Source organism: Scyliorhinus torazame, chromosome 7 (genome assembly GCF_047496885.1).
Source record: "Scyliorhinus torazame isolate Kashiwa2021f chromosome 7, sScyTor2.1, whole genome shotgun sequence".
Taxonomy (NCBI): domain Eukaryota; kingdom Metazoa; phylum Chordata; class Chondrichthyes; order Carcharhiniformes; family Scyliorhinidae; genus Scyliorhinus; species Scyliorhinus torazame.
This window is the reverse complement of record NC_092713.1, coordinates 91791004-91815479: the sequence shown is the minus strand read 5'-3', so window position 1 is coordinate 91815479 and position 24476 is coordinate 91791004. Positions and strand designations below refer to the sequence as shown.

At 42.1% G+C, this 24476-nt stretch overlaps 1 protein-coding gene across 10 annotated transcripts in view; it reads left to right on the top strand.

Moving 5' to 3' along the window:
- The window catches only part of lrrc7 (leucine rich repeat containing 7), an 895132-nt gene that overhangs the window by 716312 nt on the left and 154344 nt on the right, over nucleotides 1-24476 (top strand). For 6 of the 10 annotated variants that reach the window (XM_072511053.1, XM_072511058.1, XM_072511056.1 and 3 more), the window contains 4 exons: nucleotides 932-1132; nucleotides 5158-5269; nucleotides 11792-11963; nucleotides 19330-21037. In XM_072511053.1, the coding sequence (XP_072367154.1) occupies nucleotides 932-1132; nucleotides 5158-5269; nucleotides 11792-11963; nucleotides 19330-21037 (2193 nt within the window). The remainder of the gene's footprint in view (nucleotides 1-931; nucleotides 1133-5157; nucleotides 5270-11791; nucleotides 11964-19329; nucleotides 21038-24476) is intronic. The other 4 variants (XM_072511057.1, XM_072511054.1, XM_072511060.1 and 1 more) reach the window with 1 other exon arrangement.

Here is a 24476-nt window from a genome sequence, read left to right as displayed (position 1 = left end):
ACGTTGCTGAAATATTTTAAAACAGCAAGAAGTACAAAGTCAGCATGCTCCCCACCTGCTTTGGAATCAATGAGCCCTGGTTAATGAGGTATTGAATTTAGCCCCAAAAATGTTTTACTTTGTCCACTGACTAGATATTAGTGCAATACAGATCATCTAAACAAACAACTTAAATAACAAATAAAAAATTGAATTGTACTCTTCCAGTTGTTCACTAGGTACATGATCTGCATATTTCCAATGGCCATTAACTGTGTGGATAGTAACACATTACCAATAGCTTTACAGATCAGTAAGTTCTCAGGTTCAATTTATAATTTCTGATGACTAAGTTGATTTTAGTTGTGAGGAAACATCAGGAGTAAAAATCAACATTGATGGGGTGCAATATGGTTAGCAGCAGATCTGTTGTCCACAGTGGACCAAGCTTGATTTTATTTTCCAATAGAACAGGTGTAAAACAGGCAACCTACTGTTCTTGCCTGTTTGGTGCACATTTAGGTTGGTTTTCCTCCCAATGATTGTAAGAACAAGGAAAATATAGAAGAAGAGTTGCACTATGGCCAATTGTATCCAACATCAAGCTTTCCGTGACTTCTTCCTATGGTACAAATAGATTGTTGAAACTCACTGCACAGCATAAAAATTTAAAAAATGACTGCATGAGTAAATTGCCAGAGGGATGCTGGCATCTGTGGAACCAAATCCCCGCATGACTGATCTATTTGTGAACTAGAAGAGGGAAAGTTGAAAGACTACATTGAAAATTGTGTTCAACATATGCAGTAAGAGGTAGGATGGTATTGCCAGCTGTGCAGTGAAGATAGTTGACATTCAGTGTTGGATTTATTTCTGTGGTGATCATCTGTATAGAGTGAAAACATTTATAGACAATTACATCTATTTTTTTTATATTTTGTTTCAATTTCAGGTTGAAATAAATCTTAAGCGCTATCCTACCCCTTATCCAGAAGACCTGAAAAATATGGTGAAGTCTGTTCAGCATTTGGTAGGAAAACATAACCAAGAAGGATCTGATGAAAATTCCGCAGGTGCCATGAATTTAGAACATACTGCAAAAGATAAATATGAACATAAGTGGCCTATAACAGCAAAGGAAGTTGCATTGGAGGTAACTGAGGAAATTGGCAAAGTATTTGTTTCCTCTTAACTTTACCTTACAGGTTTCATTGTTGAAGTTTACTTTATTGTTAAATTACTAATCTCTGCCATCATAAGGATGCAAAGATTGGGCTCGGTAGCATCCATTGTTTGAGTACTGCAGGGAGTTAGGTGGAGTGTTGAGCTCCAATATAATACCTCTGGTGTCAACTCAAGAGCTGACTGTCACCATAATCTACATACATCCAGTGCATTAACGTCCACACAGTTAATGCACTGGATGTATGTAGATTATGGTGACAGTCAGCTCTTGAGTTGACACCAGAGGTATTATATTGGAGCTCAACACTCCACCTAACTCCCTCGCTTAACTTCGCACAGCTGAACACATGTTCAGCAGTAACAGGAAGAAACCCTACCAATGCTATTTAAATAAATTAGTAACTACTTTCAGGTTAGTTGCCTGTTGCTTTGATTCTGCAATGCTTGGTGCTGTTTGTATTTTTATATCTCCAAAATTCTGCAGAGAGAGGGTGGCAGGTGTTGATTGAGTTTTTGCTGACTTCAGGGCTTCAGCACAAACCACTTTTTCCCAGAGGCATTTCCCGTGGAATAAATAACAATTGGAAAATGAACGAGGGGCGATCAGAGCAGAACAACTCCTGGAAGAGGGAGGAGAAGTGGGAGAAAGCCAGCTGCTGTGGTGGGTTTTGACCCCTTGTCCCCAGAACATTAGCCTGGGCTTCTGGATTACCAGTCCAGTGACATTACCACAACGCCAGCTTCACTCATGGAGCAGAACTTGCAGGTGGTGGCGTTCCCATGCATCGGCTGCCCTTGACTTTGAGGTGGTACAGGGCACAGGTTTGGAAGGTGCTATCGATAGAGCATTGGTAAATTGTTGCAGTGCATCTTCTAGATGACACTGTGTGTTAGTGGTGGAGGGAGGGGATTTTTAAGGTGATGAATTGGGTGCTAATCAAACAGCTGCTTTATCCTGCATCATAATGATTAATAAATAATATTTGTATAATCAATGAATAAGGTGTAGTTTGGGCTGCACGGTGGCACAGTGGTTAGCACTGCTGTCTACGGCGCTGAGGACCTGAGCTCGATCCCGGCCTTGGGTCACTGTCTGTGTGGAGTTTGCACATTCTCCCCATGTCTGCGTGGGTTTCACCCCCACAACCCAAAGATGTGTAGGTTAGGTTACACTACGGTGACTCCGGGAGCGTGTCGAAATCCTCTTCATTCTCGGGTGTGAGCAAGGGGAGGACGGATTGTCCCGGAGTGGGGGCTGCGGTGGGGTGCGCCGGGGGAGGGGAGGGTTACACTAAATTGCCCCTTAATTGGAAAAAAATAATTGGATACTCTAAATTTTTTTTTAAAAAATAAGTTGTAATTTCATTTGTTCGTAACAGATTTTTTATGGAAATGGTTCACAAAGAACTGAGGTTCCAATTTTAATTTCCAAACTCTGCTGAGTCCGCTGACCTCAGCCAGATTAGTACTGGTGCCCCTGTCATTCTTAAAGTCTCAAGGAAGGGAATATGTGGATAGGAAGAGAAACAATCACAGGCCGGAATTTTCTCCGATACCAGAAAAGGCCAATGTTGGACAGGGAAAGCAGCATTGAAATTCTCCACCATATAATGCGACACTTAGAAACAAAATACGGGTTCCACATATGGGTTCCACAATGTATCGGTGGTGGGCGGCCTCTGATTCATTCGCCCCGCCATCAAATCAGACACTCGATGATCTGAGCGTCATTTTAAAGGGCACCCCAGCAAGCCAGGAAACAATCTTCACCCAGGTGCACTTCCCTGGCACCCCTGGGACTAGCCTGGCATCAAGCTGGCAGCCCTGTCACCTACTGGCAGTACTCTAGTACAAAGCTGGCAGTAACCTTCCCCCCCCCCCCCCTCGCCCGAGGTGCTGCACTCGCCTCTGAGCTTCCCTGGCAGTACTGCTCACCAGGTGACCAGTCGTGCTTTGCACCGTTCTGACATCATGCCGCCATGGATGGATTTTTTGCTGTGGGGGAATGATTCCAGCATATGGGCCTGACATTTTATGTTAATTTATATTAATGAGGTTCCCAATGTTCAATGCAGCCCATAATTTTTTAAAAATAAATTTAGAGTACCCAATTCATCTTTTCCAATTAAGGGGCAATTTGGCATGATCAATCCACCTACCTGGCACATCTTTTGGGTTGTGGGGGCGAAACCCATGCAAACACGGGGAGAATGTGCAAACTCCACACGAACAGTGACCCAGAGCCGGGTTCGAACCTGGGACCTCGGCGCCATGAGGCAGCAATGCTAACCACTGCGCCACCGTGCTGCCCTCAATGCAGCCAATCATTGATGGGGGAAGGGGACAATTGCTTTCAGGTTTGACGCCATCGTGAAATGTGACTTTGGCCTTCACACAAAAGAGCAGAAATTCCTGGCTTCAGTTTCTATATCTGATCACTGTTCAACTTCTGTGAGGTTAAAAATGTTGGCATTTTGGTGGTGATATTTAACTGGAACACAAACATTTCTTGCCTATAAAATGGACAGCTGGCATTTGAAAATAAGCAGGACTCGGGCCGCCATCTCAAACATGTTTGTAAATGAATGAACATTATGCTTGCCTGCTTGAAGCGGGAGGCTATTTTAATATGCAAGTTGTTCCTAGGAGGTGTTATGGGCCAGGGTTTAGAAAACTCCAAAGTATATCTTAGAATTCACCTGACCTACAATTGTTTATTGAATGTGGCTGGGATGAGTACAAGAGCCTGTCTTTCAGGTATTATTCAACAGAGTTCTTAGGTGCTTTTAATCAAAAAAACAAATTTTATTCTCCAAATTTAGTTAACATTTGTATAAATACATACATGCAAGAATTTTTATCATCTACAAACATAAATACTCCACACAGCTACAGTAATCTATGTATAACCCTTAATGAATTCCCCCTTTAACTGTTCCAATTCAATAACAAGATCCCATAAACCAGAAACCCCTTTTCAAAGGTGTGGCCCAGCACGCGGCACTCTTACTGTCTTTAAGACTTGGTATTGATACTCTTGTTTCCTTTCCAAACAGCAGGTTTGAATTCCTTCCAGAAAGCAATTATCTCTTTTAAGTCATCAAACAATCTGGAAACAGCTTTTAATATGAAGATAGAGAAACTCTTCTTTCAACTTGTGCAGTATAAACCGGTCCAAACTCAAAGCAAAAGTAAAAGTCAGAGCCACAGCCAGCTCCCAACTCAAACTGAAAGCAAAAACTCACAGAGCCACAGCCCAGCTCCACCCACACAATGACATCACTGAAGCCATGTGATAAGACAAAAACATTTCTTAAAGGGACACTCCCATGACGGAGGCCATTTTTAAGTTCAGATAGGCCGAATATTGACATGCATGTTCCACCAATTTATACCAACCAATAGGTTGCCTTGCTAGTGCTCCAGGGCCTCTGCAGAAACGGAATCCAAAATGTCTTTATTATTTTGGGCTCAGATACTTCCTTTTACTTGTACGTAAATATTGTGGCCAACTGACCTCTCCAGGATTGGCTCTCCTTCCCAGGATCTCGCAGATTTAGGGTCTGCAGTTCGTTGGCTACATCTCAAATCTGAAAGCGCTTCAGGCCTTCCAACACTGGCATCAGGGAGACAGCCTCACTGCTCCACCAATTTCATATGTTTCTGTCAGCAGTCAAAATTCTTCGGATGAAACCACTAATAGTCAGAATTCCTTCTAACACTCGTTATGTAGCAATGCCCATTTAGGCATGATATAATCAGTAGAACTTAATTCAGCCATGAGTCAGAAACACCTTCAGGAAAGAATGGAAAAAATATGGGGGAGAAAAATATTTGTTAAATTTACAAGTTATTAAAGAATGAAATGCTGGTAGCAGATGTTCGTTCTGTAATTGTAATTCCTATGTTTCGGGTGAGATGTAAGTAAGTCTTTCTTCCATGTTTTGGCCTTAGTTGTGTTTCTTGAAAGAAACGCTTTTCTCTCTTCTACAGAGATCCTTAGGAGACTCGCCAAATGATCTAAGAATGGGGGAACTGCGGCCCACTCTTACTGAAACACCACTGTTCAAACCCAAAGTTGTCTTATTGGGTAAAGCGAAGAAAGGTACAGTATCAACTCCATGAAAGCCAACAGAGTATTGCATTTTATTCCTCATGGTGGAAAGGGATGGAGGGTTTGCAGCACCATTGGTAGGAATTACCAGTGCTGAATCCATTGTATAAATATCTTATAGGACCATAATTTTCTGAAAGGTTTGCCATGGTCATGGTACCTCTATTATGGTGCAGCAATGCAGGAAATTATGACGAGTGACTTATGCCATTACTTAGACAATGCCATAATTTTATGGGACGTTTGCAATGTTACAGAGTCCCTTGAAGGCACAATTTTACTAGCTCCACCCCATCAGCAAAATCAATGGGAATCTTGAATTTGCTGTATTAGAGTTACTTTGATTGCCGCTGTGACTTAGGTTATTATAGAATGGAGATACCTGCGTTGGACTGGGATGGGCACAGGAAGAAGTCTCACAACACTAGGTTAAAGTCCAACAGGTTTATTTGAAATCACAAGCGTTCAGAGCATTGCTCCTTCATCAGGTGAGAGCTCCGAAAGCTTGTGATTTCAAATAAACCTGTTGGACTTTAACCTTGTGTTGCGAGACTTCTTATTATAGAATGACACTGCTGTGAGACATTCTAGTCAGGTCTCCATCACATTATGGTGTCAACTTGTCACAAAATTATGGCATTAGTCACCAACACTGCTGCTGCAGTAAGTTACAGGCCCATATGATTTCAGTGAAGATCCTGGACCAGAGCCCTAAATTCTGGTATGATCCAGTTAGGGACTAGTAACATTTTATTTGAAGAACAAAGTTTAAGTTTCCAGGTACTTACTAAGAGAATAAACCCACAAGATTCCCTGATTTAAAACAAACAAAATAAACTTTACAAAGTCAGAAAAGTATAACTAAGAAGTGTAGATTAGGTGGATTGGTCCTGCTAAATTGCCCCTTAGTGTCCAAAATGTTAGGTGGTGTTACAGAGAAAGGGTGGAGGAGTGGGCTTATGTAGGGTACAGATTCGATGGGCTGAATATCCTCCTTCTGTACTGTAAGGATTCTAGGGATTTTATTTTTGTCTTGTACTCTAGCAATCAAAATTAACATGGGGTATATGCAAATTAATAAGCAACTGTGGTCGAACACACTACACTACACCATAAATGGCAGATGTGACCAAGACAGATCCCATGGATTTCTCAGCAACCCACCCAGACATTCACAGTATCCTCTGAATTACACAATCTCATTAAAGCTCTGCCTCCCTTTGCGAAAGTGTCCACTTTCGAAGATCTAGCTTCTGCATTCCCTCAGGAGTTGCTCTGACTTGGACTGTCTCGATATTTGCTCACCTCCCAAGGTTTTAATCTTGTCTCCCCAGACCACATTCTCCTTGATTCCCAATTCTGTACTCCAGCACCAACTCAAACACACAACTTCAGCTCTTTGGCCACGCCAAGCAGACTACCACTGTTCCAAATAGGTATCTTTGCCCCATCGGGCCACATCAGAGTAACCATCCTCCTGCTTCCTTTTCAGCTCTCTGGAGCTTCTCCCAAACCCTCACCATTTGGAACCCATTAAGTGCAGCATTTTTACTGCTTCAAGCTTCTTTCTTTGCTCCAGAAGTCTCTCCTTGTTGGTTCCTACCAGTGGTCTCCTCCATTGATTCAGTCCCTGCTGGTCACTCTCCGTGGATTTTTCTGAACTCCAGTCTCTCAGCTGCACCAGGTTATAAATGGCGTCTTCTTAGCCATAAGACTTCTCCAGCATGGAAGTAATGAGCTTCCACTGCCATTTCAGCTGCTCAAGAGCTCTCCCGAATCCTAAGTACCTGGAGACTGCTAACCATGGGATCTATGCTGCCTGGAGCCACTTCTCCCAGCTTTTGAACGAACTGAGACGTGGGCTTTCATGAGCCCCAACTCTCAGTTGCACCGAACCAGAAAACGGCTCCCAGGACTTCTTCTGGCCCCAACTGTATGGAGTTACCAAGTGACTTCTAGGGCCTCACTGAGCCCCAATCCCCACTTCTCCCAGCTTTTGAACGAACTGAGACGTGGGTTTTCATGAGCCCCAACTCTCAGCTGCACCGAATCAGAAAATGGCTCCCAGGACTTCTTCTGGGCCCCAACTGCATGGAGCTACCAAGTGACTTCTAGGGCCTCACTGAACCTCAATCCAGCTCCTCAGAGCTAACAACAGCACTTAGTTGCATTTCCCGAATCCTCACTCTCTGACTGACTAAAACTGATTTACCCTTGAACTTCTCTTCGCTGACTCTTGAACTGATCTGGATAGCCAATCAAAACATTTCAAGAGGGCCCCGTCCTTGTTAATAGGCATAATCAAATGTTTTTTTTAAATATAAATTTAGAGTACCCAATTCATTTTTTCCAATTAAGGGGCAATTTAGCGTGGCCAATCCACTTACCCTGCACATCTTTGGGTTGTGGGGGAAAAACCCACGCAGACACAGGGAGAATGTGCAAACTCCACATGGACAGTGACCCAGAGCCGGGATCGAAACTGGGACCTCAGCGCCGTGAGGCAGCAGTGCTACTCACTGCGCCACCCTGCTGCCTGGGCATAATCAAATGTAACAAGTATTGTAATATACTACCCTGTGCATATTGCACACATTCAAAGTGATACAATACCAAAGGTTGTCAGAGGATGAAAAAGAAGATGCAACCTAGCAATAGCTGTAGGTCCCAAGAAATCCAAAAAAAAATGTATGTTAAAAATAATCACCCAACCCCACTCTTTAAGATCATCTTAGACATCGGCTACCTTGGTTATGAGGAAAACCCAGGAATATTGGACTTGCTGTCTTTGAAGTGCAATCATTTTTAAGATAGGCTAATTGAATCTTTTAACATTATAAAAGGGATTTATGAAGTTGATCCAAACAAATTGTTCATGTATCAGGGAAACAAATTCAAAATTAAGCAGTTAAAAAAGCATAGTCAGACTGATGACATAGACTACTAAGGGAGGCCATCGAAACACATGAGTTAAGTGGTCAGCAGCATCTAAAACATATATATTGATGACCATTTTCATCAGAACCAGCAGTGAGGTTGGAAAAAGCATGTTTATAAAACTGTGAAGGCTAACTTGAGGCATGGCAATTAAGACAAAGGAGAGGAGAAAATAACAGGTAAGGTCCAAAAATGTCAACAACAGTGGAATCCGAGCAGCATCCCAAATGATCAGTACAATAAGGTGAGCACCACGTTCAAGCTGTGAGCTGGTTTAATTTGAATTAAACATTTAAGTATTCCATTACAAGTAGTAATTTGGTAGTACAGTAGTTACCGAAGAAAGAGACATATTGAAGCAGACAGAAAGAACATGTACACACATTGCACCTATTTCAGCTGAACAAAATAAGTGACAGCGATTCGCTGACTTATTCCTCAGGGCAATTCCTTGACCAATCAGGATCAAACTGCCTGGATTAAAACAATTGTTTCAACAATGCTTGGCAGCTAACTGTTAGTCACCTGGCACATTCTCCATGGCAACACATCTACCAATTAGAGTCTACTTGCCAACCAATCAGCACTTTCTTCTCATACAGTATGAATTATTGTATCCCCCTTATGTTGGTATTCTTATGAAATGTCTTGATGTGTGCAAGGTGAAAAGCTTCGACATGCATCTTTTTTCAGTAAAACACTTCATTATAATTTACTTTTAATATTCCTTCAATTGGCTTTAATTGAAGTTTATACTTTTTATTAGAAGACATTTTCACAGGTGCAATGCAATTCGAGTATCAGTTTGAGTAGCGTACTGGTGATTTAAACAGCCAATTGAGCAGTATAGTACTGTTGGTATGCCATCCATGAATGGGTTTAAAACTCAGACTGGGCTACAGAAACTAGATGTAATATCATAAGCTCACAGCTGTTGGGCTCTTGGAATGCAACTTGAAAGAAAGAAAGAAAAAAAATATGCTTCTAAAAGGAAACTATAAAAGGCCATCAAACCTACCTGGTGAGAAAGTCCAGAATATCATCTGTGATGAATTCAGGAATTTCAGATGTATAGTATTAAAGATATTTGGTGAAGTAAGGGTTAAAAGCTTGGATGACTGCTGCAGTAGTGTTTTTAATGAATCCTGGTTTGAAAGGTTTTGGAAGCCAGAGGTATAATTAAGGCATTGTAAAAAGCTTGGGCTAATGGAGTGTTGTTTGGATTAAGGGGTTTCCCTGCAGAGTTTATTAGATTTCAACTTGGTAAAATGATGTAATTAATGGGAAGAGCTAAGGTTTCAGGCATGTTGCAGTAAATTAGTTTTAGTTGAGTTTTAGATTGAGATGTGGGCAGAAGTCAAGCATCAGTCTGTGTGGAGTTTGCACTTTCTCCCCGTGCCTGCGTGGGTTTCCTCCGGGTGCTCCGGATTCCTCCCACAGTCCAAAGATGTGCAGGTTAGGTGGATTGGCCATGCTAAATTGCCTTTAGTGTCCAAAAAGGTTAGGTGCGGTTACTGGGTTATGGGGATAGGGTGGAGGCTTAAGTAGGGTGCCCTTTCCAAGGGCCGGTGAAGTCTCGATGCGCCAAATGGCCTCCTTCTGCACTGCAAATTCTATGATATGATTCCATGATTTGCTCTCACTGCCATTCAGTTAAAGATATGTTTGTAGACAGATTAGCAGTTTCTTTCCAAACAGTTCAGAATTCTATGATTGGAAGGTGAACTGAAACAAGCTGAGAAGTAGCTTCTGAAGAATTACAGCCAGAGTTTCTGCATGGTTCTGACAAGATTCAGGTCTAGCCCTTACAATAGTCTGGAAGTAGAGTACTCAGATATCTCTGCATAGCAGGTATTCTTGAGTGTGAATTGTATTTGGAAGTGAATGGGAGCTGAGGGGCGGGATTCTCCGTCTCGCCAGCTGGCCAATGGGGTTTCCCATAGTGGCCAGCCCCACGCCGTCGGGAAATCCCCGGCTGTTGATGAAACGGAGAATCCTGACAGCGGAGAATCCAGCCCGAGATCTTTTTGTTGTTTGAGTGGCAATAAAGATAGCAGTTGAATGTTATTGTATTACTGTATTGGTTAGTATTGTTTAAGGGATAATTGTAAGCTATTTTCTGGTGTGATGTTAAAGATATTTTAATACTGTGTTAGTATTAATGTTTGTTTTTATACACTATATCCCTATTTTTCGTGAAATCACTCCTGGAGTGAATTATCCTTTCCTCACAGTCTTACAAAATTACAATAAAAAATGAAATCTAACTTGACCAGTTGTTTTCCACAAGTGGGATATCTGTTGTCTTGTCAGAAGTTTAATCATAACAGAGTCATTTTCCTTTTGATTTCATTAAAACAAAAGATTCTTCTCTCCTCTCCGAAGATGCTGATTCACACATTCACCAGTGGTCCAGGACCACATTTAATTAACTGTTCCTCTTGTATGAACCTACTGAGGCCAGTAGTCAAATAGGCAAATTGGCCTTTGTCGTGACTTGATCTCAAACAGATAGTTGAAATGTGTTCTGGAAGTTAAGCTTCATTAATATATAAAAATAGCAAAGTTTAAAATACAGCATGGACTCGAAAATGGGAGCAGCTAGTTAAACATTAAAATAACAGTAACAGAATAGAACAAAAGCAGTTAAATACGAATATACACAGGTAAAAACAACAACTAATGATGTCATGGCACTGACTGATGACATCAGCAATGGATTTGAATAAGAAGATGCATAATTATAACACTCTATTACAGCCTTGGAGACATTATAATGGGTTAGCTCATTTTCCCCATATTACTGTATTTTTCAACGGAAGTCACATGGAAATTATAGGAATGGAAGCCCTGTCTGACATTTCCCCCCTCTAACACATGAGAACTGAGATCAACTGTAGCACTCTAGATTCTATCTCAGCTAAGAATAGCTAATTCATGATAGGACAGAGGATGGTGATTGAATGCTCTCCTGGACTGATGCATTTTCCAAAGCACCATAAAGAAGCTCATGGGTGGGATTAATCAACCAACCCGCCGCGTGTTTTTTGGCAGCGGAGGCGGCCCGCTAGTGGCATTTACCGATCCTGCCGTTGTCAATAGAACCTCGGTGACTGTACCCCTTGCTGCCCGGAAACCCATGCATGAGACCGGAATATCCCTCCGGCGTGAATAGCAGTAGATCACACCCCTGGTTTTTATGATGGCTATAACAAAATAACTGTTCTCTTTAGTTGAAACAATTTACTCCCAAATTGTTTTTGTAATCCTTAAGATTTTTAAAATAGTGTTTTAAGAACTATTTTTGCTAATCGATGTATAAACATTTATTCAGTGTTCTTTTGCATATATGGGTGGCTGGTTTCACTCAGTTGGTTGGACAACTAGCTTGTGATGCAGAACAAGGCCAACAGGGTGGGTTCAATTCCCGTAGCGGCTGAGGTTACTCATGAAGGCTCCGCCTTCTCAACCTTGTCTGGTGTAGTGATCCTCAGGTTAAATCCCCGCCAAAGGGGAAAGCAACCTATGGTCATCTGGGACTATGGCGACTTAATTAAAATTCTTTTGTATATTAAGAATCAACAGATGAATCAGAAGTTGACAGAATCAACAACAGTGCATCCTCAGGTACATACTCAGACTACTCGCCTTCTCAAGGATCTTCTGCTTCTTCTGGAGTACCAATTAAAGTCAGTACATTGCAGACTGCAGTCAAAGATGGTGTGGCAGCTTCCTCCTGGGGAAACAGGTGCGTGTTCATTACAAATAATATATAAGTGTAGATATTATTAATTATCTTTTTAAATCTTTGCGCATTGTAGTTTTGCAATAATAGTGAACAAATTGTTGTGTTATCTCTTCAAAATGTTGCTTTTCTCATTGAGATGTAAAATGAGACTTGAGACTTAGCTGGCTATTGCAGGATTGTAAGGCATCACCAAGGTTAAAATGGTATGATTGGAGTAAGAGAGTCATTACATCACTATCACTTCCGAGATTTTCCATCAGGAGTAATGGTGAAAATTGTTCACTATGGCAATGTGTTTAAATGTCCAATAATTATAAGGGGCGGGATTCCCCCATCCGACCAACCTCGTTTCCCGGCGCAGCGCCCCCGCCGGCAGCAGGATTCTCCGTTCCCGCAGCAGGCCAATGGGGTTTCCCATTCTGGCCACCCCACGATGTCGGGAAACCTGCGGGCAAGGGTGCAATGTTGGTGAAGGGGAGGATCCCGCCGATGGAGAATACCACAGAAAATATATTAAACATTTAAATATAGTTAGATGGAAGATCCACAAATATAATAATAAACTCACATCAGAAGTTACTGGAAAATTACTAAGTTAAATTATCTGACTTCAAAAGATATTTAAATATTTTTCTGGAGAGTGAAGAGTACAGGGTGTGAACGAAGGCAGGTAGGGGTAGTTAAAATAAATGAAGACAACTAGTTCCCTGTGACAGCAGAACATGTCCTGCATCCAATAGGGAAATGTACAGTAAAAGCAGTGTTGATGCCAGAGCATTGGGGAATTGAAAATGTTTCATCCTTGTTTCAAAAATGGTGTAAGGATAAACCCGACAACTGCGGGACAATCAGTTTAACACTGATGGTGGGAAAGCTTTCAAGAAATGACAATCCAGGACAAATTTCACAGTTCCTTGGACAATCAAATGGACAGCTGCTCTCCAATCCCAACAGTGCAATTGGGAGTGGTGGCTACTATTGGGACTGCAGCCAGCCCCAAAACATGAGAAGCTGGCGTGAAATAAAAGTGTAGGGGACATTGACAGGGCCAGACTGACAGGCCTCAGTGAAGGAGTGGGGACCCAGGCTGGACAGGCCAGAGAGGAGGGAAATGGGGATTGGGGTTGGTGGTGTGGGAGGGTGAAGCCATGTTGGGGGGGGGGGGGTCCAGGATGCCCGTTAAGGAGGCACCTCCCCATTTCCCGCCACCAGTCTGCGCAGTGGAAGTCACTGGGATGGATGCTTGGCATGGGCTCGCCTGCCGTTGATTAAATGCCAGCTATGCCAGGCTGAGCACCTTAAGTGAGCATTAATTGGCTACTTAAGGGCCTCAGTTGGGTGGGCAGGCCACCCGACCTGCAAAATTGTAACAGGAGCAGGTGGGTGGGTGGTGGACATGATGCTCATGGACCTTTATAGGTATCCCCGTCTGCAAACCCCAGCACCATGAAGCCATATATTCCAGTTTCTCAAGTTTAAAAGAGAGGCAGTTATGGCAAATGTTTATAAAACATTACTTCAATCTCAGTGATAGTATTCTGTCCAATTCTGGACCATATTTTAGGAAAGATGTGAAAGCAATGGAAAGGTGCAGAAAAGATTTACATGAGTGATTCCATGGATGAGGGACTTCACTAAGAGCATATATTGGAGAAGTTAGGTTTGTTCTTCTTGGGGAAGAGGTTGACAGGATAGAGGCACTCAAAATCATGAGGATCCAGACAGAAACTGTTCTAATTGGTCAAAGGGTTGAGAACTAGGGAACATCGATTTAAGGTGCTTGGCCAAAGACCCGGAGGTAATACGAGGGAAAAATGTTTACATAGTAAGTGATTTGGATCTGGAATGAAATGCCTCAGAATGTGATGGAGGCAGATTGAGCCGTGGCTCTCAAAAAGGAATTAGTTAAAAATCTGAAGAGAAGGGATTTGCAGGGCAGGAAAGTGGGACCAACTGAGGCATTCTCACTGAGAGTTGGCATGGACACAATAGGCTAAATGGTTTCTTTCTGTGTTATACTTCTTTGTAATTCTGTGATTGATTGATTTATTGTCACATGTACTGAAGTATAGTGAAAAGTATTTTTCTGCGGCCAAGGGAATGTATGCAGTAAACAAAAAAGAATAATAGATAGTTACAGTGAATGCGAAGAATTGCACAGTACATCGACAAATGAGTAATCAGTTACAGTGCGGAACAAGGGCCAAATTAAAGCAAATACAAGAGCAGCATAGGGCATTGTGAATACTGTCTTACAGGGAACAGATCAGTCCGAGGGAGAGTCTTTGAGGAGTCTAGTAGCTGTGAGGAAGAAGCTGTTCCTATGTCTGGATGTGCGGATCTTCAGACTTCTGTACCTTCTGCCTGATGGAAGGGTCTGGAAGAGGGGTCTCTGACAATGCTGCCTGCCTTCCTGAGGCAGCAGGAGGTGTAGACAGAATCAATGGGAGGGTGGCAAGCTTGTGTGATGCGTTAGGCTGAGTTCACCATACTCTGCAGTTTATTGCGATCTTGGGCCGAGCAGTTGCCATACCAAGCTGTGATGCAGCCGGATAGGAAGCTGTCTATGGTACATCTGGAGCAGTTTGTGAGAGTCGATGCAGACATGCCAAATTTATTTACCTTCCATAGGAAATAGAGACATTGTTGGCCGTTCTTGACTGTTATGTCAATGTGAGTGGAGCAGGACAGACTGTTGGTGATGGTGACCCCCAGGAACTTAAAGCTATCGACCATTTCCACTTCGGAACCATTGATGTAGGGGGACGTGTGTTGTATTACGCTTCCTGAAGTCGATGATCAGTTCCTTGGTTATACTGACATTTTGAGAGAGGTTATTTTTCGGTACACCATGCAACCAAGTGATTTACCTCCCACTGTAGTCTGACTCGTGGTTTATTGAGATACGACCCACCATCCATATCATCCGCAAATTTATAGATAGAATTGGAGTTAAATCTTGCCACACAGTCATGTGTGTACAGGGAATACAGTAGAGGACTGAGCACACATCCTTGCGGGGGCCCGGTGTTGAGGACTATTGTGGAGGAGGTACTGTTGCCTATCCTGATAGATTACGGCCTGTTGGTGAGGAAGTCAAGGATCCAGCTGCACAGGGAGGGGTCAAGTCCAAGATTGTGGAGTTTGGTTGTTCGTTTTGTCAGGATAATGATGATGATGTCGGAGCTGTAGTCTATAAACAGCAGTCTGACGTAAGTGTCCTTGTTGTCGAGGTGTTTGAGTGTTGATTGTAGGGCCACGGAGATAGCATCTGCTGTGGACCGCTTGCGGTTACAGGCGAACTGCAATGGATCGAGAACGTCTGGGAGGCTGGCGTTGTCCGTCTCATGAGTAGCCGCTCAAAGCATTTCATAACAGATGTCAGGGCCACTGGTCAGTAGTCTTTGAGGCAGACTACCTTGTTCTTCTTTGGTACTGGTATTATGGTGGTCTCCTTGAAGAAGGTGGGAAACTCGGAGCGGAGATGTGAGGTGTTGAAGATGTCTGTGAATACACTCACCAGCTGGTCTGTGCAGGATCTGAGTGCTCACCCAGGGACTCCGTCGGGACCCGTCGCTTTCCGCGGGTTCACTTTCAAGAAGGCATCTCTTACCTCTGAGACTGTAATAGTGGATATGGGTGTATCCAGGGCTGTTGGGGTGGATGGCATTGATGTATTGGATGACTGTTCAAAGCGGGCATAGAACTCGTTCAGTTCATCAGGGAGGGATGCTTCAGCACTAGAGATTCTGCTTGGCCTTGCTTTGTAGCACATAATCTCATGCAAGCCCTGCCATAGACGTCGTGGGTTTGTGTCGTTGACCTGGGACTCTAGTTTGATCCAGTATTGTCTTTTGGTGTCCCTGATGGCTTTACATACGTCGTATCTGGATTTCTTATATAGGTCAGGGTCGTCAGACTTGAATGTCTCCATCCGCGATTTCAGCCGAGATGAACCCTTTGGTTAAGCAGGGTTTCCGATTGGGGAACACCCGTATTGATTCTATGCAGATACCTGGGAATTGTGATACCCAACATAGTATGGATGTACTTCCCACTGGTGCCATCTCCCACCATACTACCACTGGAGAGTTCCCTGCTTTGCTAGATTTTCCATCCTTCCTTTCCTCTCTACTATCCTTTGTAACCACCTTTGTATACTAGGATCTCTGATACATCTATTCTTTCACCACTAATCTGTTGCATTAGTACCTTTTTTGTCACACCATTCTTACTGCTGTCATGTGAACATCTCCTGGCCTCCCTCTAATCACAGACCAGAATTTATTTTTCTCCACCCCTATTCTTTGGCTCCCTTCTCTTTTTATGTTATTCATCTATAACATTTGCCATTTCTGGTGAAAGTTCAGCACCTTGAAATATTTGCCTTACAAGACTAGATCAAGACTTGAAGACAAGATCAAAAGCGGAAAATAGACTAGAAATTGTTGGTAACATTAATAGTGAACAAATGTTAGTATGACATTTATTCTATACTCTAATTGAATGAGTTAATGACAATTAGGATGATGGACACTGGAATGTACCACAAATATGTTAATTGTTTATCCATCAAGACCACTAATTTCTAGACTTGTGTTTTTTTAATCTTTAGAAATGCACATGTTAAGCAGCATCTACATGAGGAAAGGTTAGATTAATATTTAATATTACGTTATATTATCAGTATTACCTATATTATCAGAACTTGACTCTGTGATATTGATTCACCCTCAGCCCTCTCAAGGCTACTTACAACTATTTAATTTGATCAATCCATGTGTTCCCAGCTGCCACTACACCTTTATGACAGGAATAGTTGTGGCAGTAAGCCAGTCTTCCCTGTGAATGGACAAGTGCCTTATTTTAGAAATGCTATAAAGATTTTCAATTTTAGGTGCCAATTTTACCTCATGTGAAGTTGCACAAGGCGAATAAAGATCAAGGCCTGGATGTTCACTCCTAGGTTGGGAGCACGGATTTGAGATTCACCCTGGCTCCACCAATCCTCAGGCAGTGCACTCCAGATCCTGAAAAGGTTCTTCCTCATGTCTCCATTGCTTTTTTCAATTACTTTAAACCCATGCTGGCTTTCTGCAACTGCCCAAGTGACAGTTAATTTTGTCCCGATTTAGCGTTTCTAAAAGCTTACCACCATCAAGGTTAAACTGACTGGCCTATCATTGCTGGAGGCTGAGTTTTATTTCAGTTGGAATGTGGGAAGGCGTAAAGTTTCTTCTTAGTTGGGAGGTTTGACGTAGAACGCAAGAGATAGGCCCAAATTTCTGCTCAAATGGGAGAAGTGAGGGCTGAAATTCTTGCACCTGGTAGCAGAACCAACATTTACTTTATAGTGAAATGGGAGGGCATGTTCCCAATTTTCTTTTTCATTTTCCAGTGAGTGCTACCAATGGGTAGCCTAGAAGAGTGAATGAAGGGAGCTGTCCAAGGAATTGTCCAAGATGTACACAGATTGGGTCAAAGGCCAGGCAATTCAGAAAAAGTGATTTTAGTTACATCACAGTGGCAGTCAGAAAAGAAATGTACGCTACTTAGCCCTGCTTTTATGCTGTGAATCCAGGGTCCCAGGTTCGATTCCCAGCTGGGTCACTGTCTGTGCAGAGTCTGCACGTTCTCCCCGTGTCTGCGTGGGTTTCCTCCGGGTGCTCCGGTTTCCTCCCATAATCCAAAGATGTGCGGGTTAGGTGGATTGGCTATGCTAAATTGCCCTTCGTGTCCAAAAAGGTTAAGTGGTGGTTGCTGGGTTATGGGATAGGGTAGATACGTGGGCTTGAGGAGGGTGCTCTTTGTAGGGGCCGGTGCAGACTCGATTGGCTGAATAGCCTCCTTCTGCACTGTAAATTCTATGATTCTATAATTCCTCTCCAATCTTTTGGTTCAAGACCAAGCCTAGGGGCGCACATGCAGTGCTCTTGTGACATGTGAATGTATATGGCTGCTTCCATGGAACATATTTAAGGTCATCTGCACCTATTAGTTGACATACAAGCACACATAAAAGAGAATCTAATCTGTGGGATCTGTGTTCCAAAATATTACAACAAAAAGTCATTTGTAGTACAATACAAAATTGCTGATGAAGCAAATGCGTTGTGTTTCTAAGCAGCACGTTCTAAGGGGTTTTGTATTTATTCCCAGGTGGAGGAAAAAAAATAGAAGAAGTAAGACATTTAGCCAAAGAAAACTAATTTGTTCCAATCAGTTGCTTTAGCCCAAAGACTTTGTATGTTTGATCATTTTATCTTTGTATAAACTTGACACACAAATATATCTGCTGCTGTGAAGTTAAAACCATTATCTGTTTGCTGTGTGTTTTTTTAATTAATAAGGTCATTATAGGAAGCTAATATTGATAGGGAGTAGACTTGATTAAGACCATCAAACAAATAAGATGTCTTTACGGTTCCCTTGACAGGCATGTTGTTTGACAAAACAACATGGTATTTTAAAGCATACATTCCATTAACTGAGAACGATTGTTAACTCAATATAGTTAGTTGCTTTGCTCTTTGAAACTCAAAAGTTGGAATCTCAGATCCATCTGCCTTGGATGGATAATCGTCATTTAAATAGAAGCTTAAGTGCAGTATCTTCAGGAGTTGGTGTGGGTAACCCTGCATCCCAGAGTGCTTTCTGAACCAGCTGTAAGTGATTGCAGACTATTTTTAGAAAATGGAAGGTTGAAAAAATTGGTAGAATTATTTAATTTGTTTTTTGGACTACTCCCTAATCAGGCTCTGAAATTTTTCTAATCAATAATGGTCATAACGATTACAAATGCTTTTCTTTTTTAAACCTAAAATAAGGGATGGACGACCAATGCTATGGGTTACACACTGACCATTGAACGCTGGGTCCAATCTACGCATAACCACGAGACACATGTCTCTGCCTGCTGACAGTAAAGGTTCTGTGTAAAATGAGTCTGTGCTCAGTGCAGTTCATAATGGACATGGCCCCCACTATATTTTAAAAATTGTCCTGTTGGCTTACCTCTGAGAAGTATGGGGCTTTCATTTGGCAACTGTTAGCAGGCGGATTCCTGTGTAATTTAATGTCCTGGTGCAGAATGTCTGAGAGTGATCCTCAAACAAGGATTGTGAGAGACAAAAATGTTACTGAGTAAATCAGCTTCCAGGTCAAATACTATGTCACAGTGTTGTGCCCACTATCTTGTGGCCCAACCAAAATCAGAACATGACAGTTGATACTCCAATGTTCTGCTGTTAGAACTGCAGGAACAGTTTAGTGCCAGTCACTATTTCTAAGTTAGTGGATAAATGAACTTTTAAATACCAGGAGTTCTTTGATCTGCATTCAAATATCTCGTATTCTTCTGACTCAGCAGGTTAACACAGACATTTCAACAAAACATTGAAGCAAAACCTTTACTCAGTCAGAGGGAGGCAGCATCAACAGCAAGTCTACAGCAGCGTACTGAGAGGCGCCCAGTGAATGAAACTTTTTCTGATAAGTGGAATGATAATTCACATTATGACAATACAGGTTTTGTCGCAGAAGAAAGCACTGCAGTCTTAGAAAATCCCAGTGCCAACCCCTTAATAAGCACAAAATCAAGGAGCACATCTGCCCATGGGCGTAGGCCATTAATGAGACAGGACAGAATTATAGGAGTCCCACTGGAATTAGAACAATCTGTGCATACAGTACACAGCATCAGAAATACACCAGAAACTGAAGTGCCTCCAAGTAATCCTTGGCAGAATTGGACTAGGACACCTAGTCCATTTGAGGATAGGACAGCATTTCCATCAAAATTGGATAACACTCCTTTCAGCAGCCCTCTTCCTGATAGGAAAGATTCAGAACAACAGTCAATGCGTGGGATTCCTGAACTATCCGGCCCATTTATATCAGGTGCTCCGTGGAGTTTTCTAAACTCTAGAGAATCCAATTTAAATCGAAGTCATGCAGATAAATACTCACACATCTGCAGACCTGAGTCTGCCAAGAGTGCTATAATTGTCAGTAAAAGTACAGAAAGACTTGCACCAATGATGAGATCAATTAAAGCGGGCCAGTTTAAGAAGTCGCAAAGCATTGATGAAATTGACATTGGGGCCTTCAAGATTTATAATATACCACTGGACAGTTATGGCTCCAGCTCAGAACATCCAGGTAGCATTGATATGCCAGATCAAATGCCAACACAAGAACAAGGTATGTCACGCAGTCTTTCTGCTCCAATGTTGGATGAAGATTTATCAGAAGCATATGGAAGTGGAAAGATCTCTCAAAAGTACCCAATTACAAAAAAAGTGTACCATTTTGACCAAAGTTTCAATCCCCAAGGTACAATAAATGTTAAACCTGAGAGGAGAGTTACCACTTCTTTTACACATAATGTTGACTACGGTGTCCAGCAAAGCAAGAATGTTTCAAAAGATCTCATTAGTCCACGCTCCTTCAGAGGTTATCAACCTGTAGAACATATGTATTCATTCTCCCAACCGTCAGTCAATGATGAACCAACTAATCCTCGGTTTTCAAGTCAAGGGGACAGGGCTGGATATTTAAGAAGGGGTGACTCCCTGGCAACCTCCACAGAAATGATGTTGCATCGAAGGGTAAATGAGGCTCCAGAGCTGCCACAAAGTGACAGATATGTCAGGACACATTTCAGAGGAGTTTTAGAACACCAAAACAGCGCATCATTGGTTGAATCACAGTACCTCAAAAGGAATGGAAGATATGAAGAAGACTATTCAACATTCCACGACATGAAAAATCAGGGTAGGAATTTCCAGGATAAACCTTTAACTCAGAGGAGACCTTTGTCTGCAAGAAGCTACAGTACAGAGAGCTATGGGTTTTCTCAAGCCAGGCCAGTTTCAGCAAGGCCTACCATGGCAGCTCTGTTAGAGAAGTTACCTTCAGATTTTAACATCAGTAACTACAGTGAAAAGCCTTCAGAGAGCAATGATATAAGGATCAGGTCTTCACAGTTGAAAGGAGATGAGAACTCTGCTAAAATACCTCTAGACTGGAGACAACAACTGCTCAGGCATATAGAAGCTAAAAGGTTAGATAGGGTGAGTGCCTTTTTCTTTTCAAAAATTTTACTAATGTAAATGTTGCAATATTTATTTTTACAATTCTTTAAAAAATCACAACTTCAAGCCATTTGTTCAACTCCTGTTATGCCTGGGTTGGTAAGTTTTCTGGCAAGCATGGAAAAGAATCCAAATCAGGAAAATCCTAATTTGAATCCCTGGCCAAACTGCATTGTTGATCTTAGCCAAGATGGTAATGGAGTGTTGCAATTAGTTTTGATGCCTTCAGCCAGAGACAAAAATCACCGAGACTCACTCTTGATTGCTATCCTGTGATGCAAATTTGAAAGTGCATATGTGTGGAGCTCAGATGAAGACTGTATTGAGCTCAGCTATGGTGGCAATGGATAGGTAGCCTATCTTCACATGAAAGACTTCCGATAGCAGTTAGAGGTATTCAGTAATGGAACAGCATTGTGTCTGCAACGAAAACAAGAAATACTGGGCAATCTTAGCATGTCCGACAGCATCTGTGGAGAGAAAAGGGAGCTAACGTTTCGAGTCAGGGTGATTCTTTGTAAAGCTGCAATCCCATTTTGCATCTATAATATCATAACACAGTTATCATGATTAGACAGTCATATTTTTTTAAATCCAGAAATCTCAGCCTGAAATCATAGAATCTCTACAGTGCAGAAGGAGACCATTCAGCCCATTGAGTCTGCACTGACCCTATGAAAGAGTACACTACGCAGCCCCACTTCCCCACCCTATCCCCGTAACTCCACCTAACCTACAGATCTTTAGATACTAAGGGGCAATTTAGCATGGCCAATCCACCTAATCTGCACATCTTTGGACTGTGGGAGGAAACCGGAGCATCCGGAGGAAACCCACGCAGACATGGGGAGAACCCACCCAGACAGTCACCCAAGACCAGAATTGAACCCGGGATCCTGGCACAGTGAGGCAGCAGTGCTCATCACTGTGCCACCTTCACCTCTGAAATTTTCTTCTGGTGCGGATTTGGGGTGGGAAACAGGGTTAAATTTGTTCTTAAAAACTCCCCCCTCAAACCCATCATCATAAAAAATGGGTTTCCTTCTTTGGAAATCACTGAGAAACAAGAGCCACGAAGTAATGGAAATATAGGAACAGGAGTAGACCATTCAGCCCATTGAGCCTGCTGCACCATTGAATTAGACTATGGCTAATCATCTACCTCAACACCACTTTCCCGCACTTTCTCTATGTCATTAGAATGATTTCTGTCTTGAACATGCTCAACGATTCAACTTCCATAGCCCTCTGGGTTAGAGAATCCCACTGAGTGAAGAAATTCCTTCTCATCTAAGTTCTAAATGGCCATACCCCTTATCCTGAGACTATGTTGGCTAGTTTTAAACTCACCAGCCAAGAGCTGTATCTTCATCCACCCTGTCATACCCTGTAAGAATGTTGTAGGTATCAATGAAGTCACCCCTCATTCTTAGAAACTCAATGTAATACAGACCCAGTCTCTCAAACCTCTCCTCAGAGATTAATCTGGTGAGCCTCTGTTGCATTCCCTGTATGGAAAGAATATCCCTCCTGAGATAAGGGGACCAAACTGTACACGTACTCCATGTGAGGTCTCACCAGGGCTCTATACAACTGCCATAAGACATCTCTATTCCTGTACTCAAATTGACTTGCAATGCCAACATACGATTTGCCTTCCTAATTAATTGTTTGCTGCACCTGCATGCGAACATTTAGTGACTCATGAACAAGGACATCCAGTCCCTTTTGGAAATTTGCACTTCCCAACCTCTCACCATTTAAGAAATAATCTGCCTTTCGGGTTTTGTTGTACCAAAATGAATAACTTTGCACTTATTCACAGAAAATTCTATATGCCACGTTTTAGCCCATTCATTTCACCTGTCCAAGGACTCTTGAAACCAATTTGCATACTTCTCAAAAGTTATGCTCCCATCCAGTTTTGTGTCATCAGCAAACTTGGAAATATTACTATTGGTCCCCGATCCAAATAATTAACATTGATTGTGAACAGCTGTGAACCTATCAATGCACCTTGCGCTTCCCACGAGTAACCGCCTGAGAATGATTGTTTATTCCTACTCTCCACCTTCTGCCAATTCTCAATCCGTACTAGTATGTTTCCTCCAATCCCTTACGCTCTGATTTTGCTTACTCACCTCCTGTGTGGGACCTTATCGAAAACCTTCTGAAAATCTAAATGCATCACATCCACTGCTTCTCCTTTATCAGGGCTACAAGTGATATCCTAAAAAAAGTCCAAGCTTGTCAAACATGATTTCCCGTTCATAAATCCATGTTGACTCTGCAATTTTACCATTCTTTTCTAAATGTCCAGTTAGCACATCCTTCATAATAGATTCAACGTATTCCCTACTCTTGATATCAAACTATCAGGTCTGTAATTCTCCATTCTCCCTGTCCCTCTCTTCTTAAATAGTGGGGTTACACTTGTTACTTTCCAGTCCACAGCAACCTTTCCGGAATCTATAGAATTTTGAACCATAACCACCAATGCATCCACTATCTCCCGAGCCACCTCCTTCAAGACTCTGGGATGAAGCTCATCTGGTTCAGGGGATTTATCAATCTCAATCCAGTTAACTTTTCAAGTACTACCTCATTGCTAGTGCTAATTTCTTTCATTTCCTCAGTTTCACAAGTCCTTTGGTCACATGGTATTTCTGGAAGATTTTCTGCATCCTTCCGTGAAGACAGATGCAAAATAACTGTTTAGTTTCTCTGCCATTTCCCTGTTCTCCACTATAAACTCTCCTGTCCCCACCTGTAATGGTCCCACAATTGTTTGAGCAAATCTTTTCCTGTTCACATACCTAAAGAAGCATTTACAATTCGCCTTTATGTTCCTCGCTAGTTTGAAATCATATTCTCTTCTCCCTTTCTTAATCAGTTACTTTATTCCTCCTTTGTTGGGTTCTAAATTGCTCCCAATCTTCAGGCTTACCACTTTTTCTGGCAACTTTCTAAGCCACTCCCTTTGGTCGAATGCGATCTTCAATTTTTTTTATTAACCACAGTTGATTCACCTTTCCCATTGGATATTTGTGCCATAGAGTAGGGTTTCCCAAACTTTTGCAGCTACAGAACTCTTTTGACCTTCCAAAGAACTGAAGACCACCCCTGAGAAATATTCGTATTGTGTTGAAGAACTAAAGCACAAACAAATGATTATTTTCGTGCAATAGGTGCAAACATACAAAAACCTAATTTATAGAAATCATTTCTATTTCTTATATGTATATGTTTGCTGTAATTAAAAAGGCCTCTGTTCAAAAAATTACTTAGATCTTACCTTTTTGTCACTATTGATGGGAGCAGTGTTGCTGCTCCTTTGATTCAAATAGGAAGAGTGCTATTGGAATATTGGATACACATATAGGCGCACATACAGACAACCCTCTCTCACACACACACA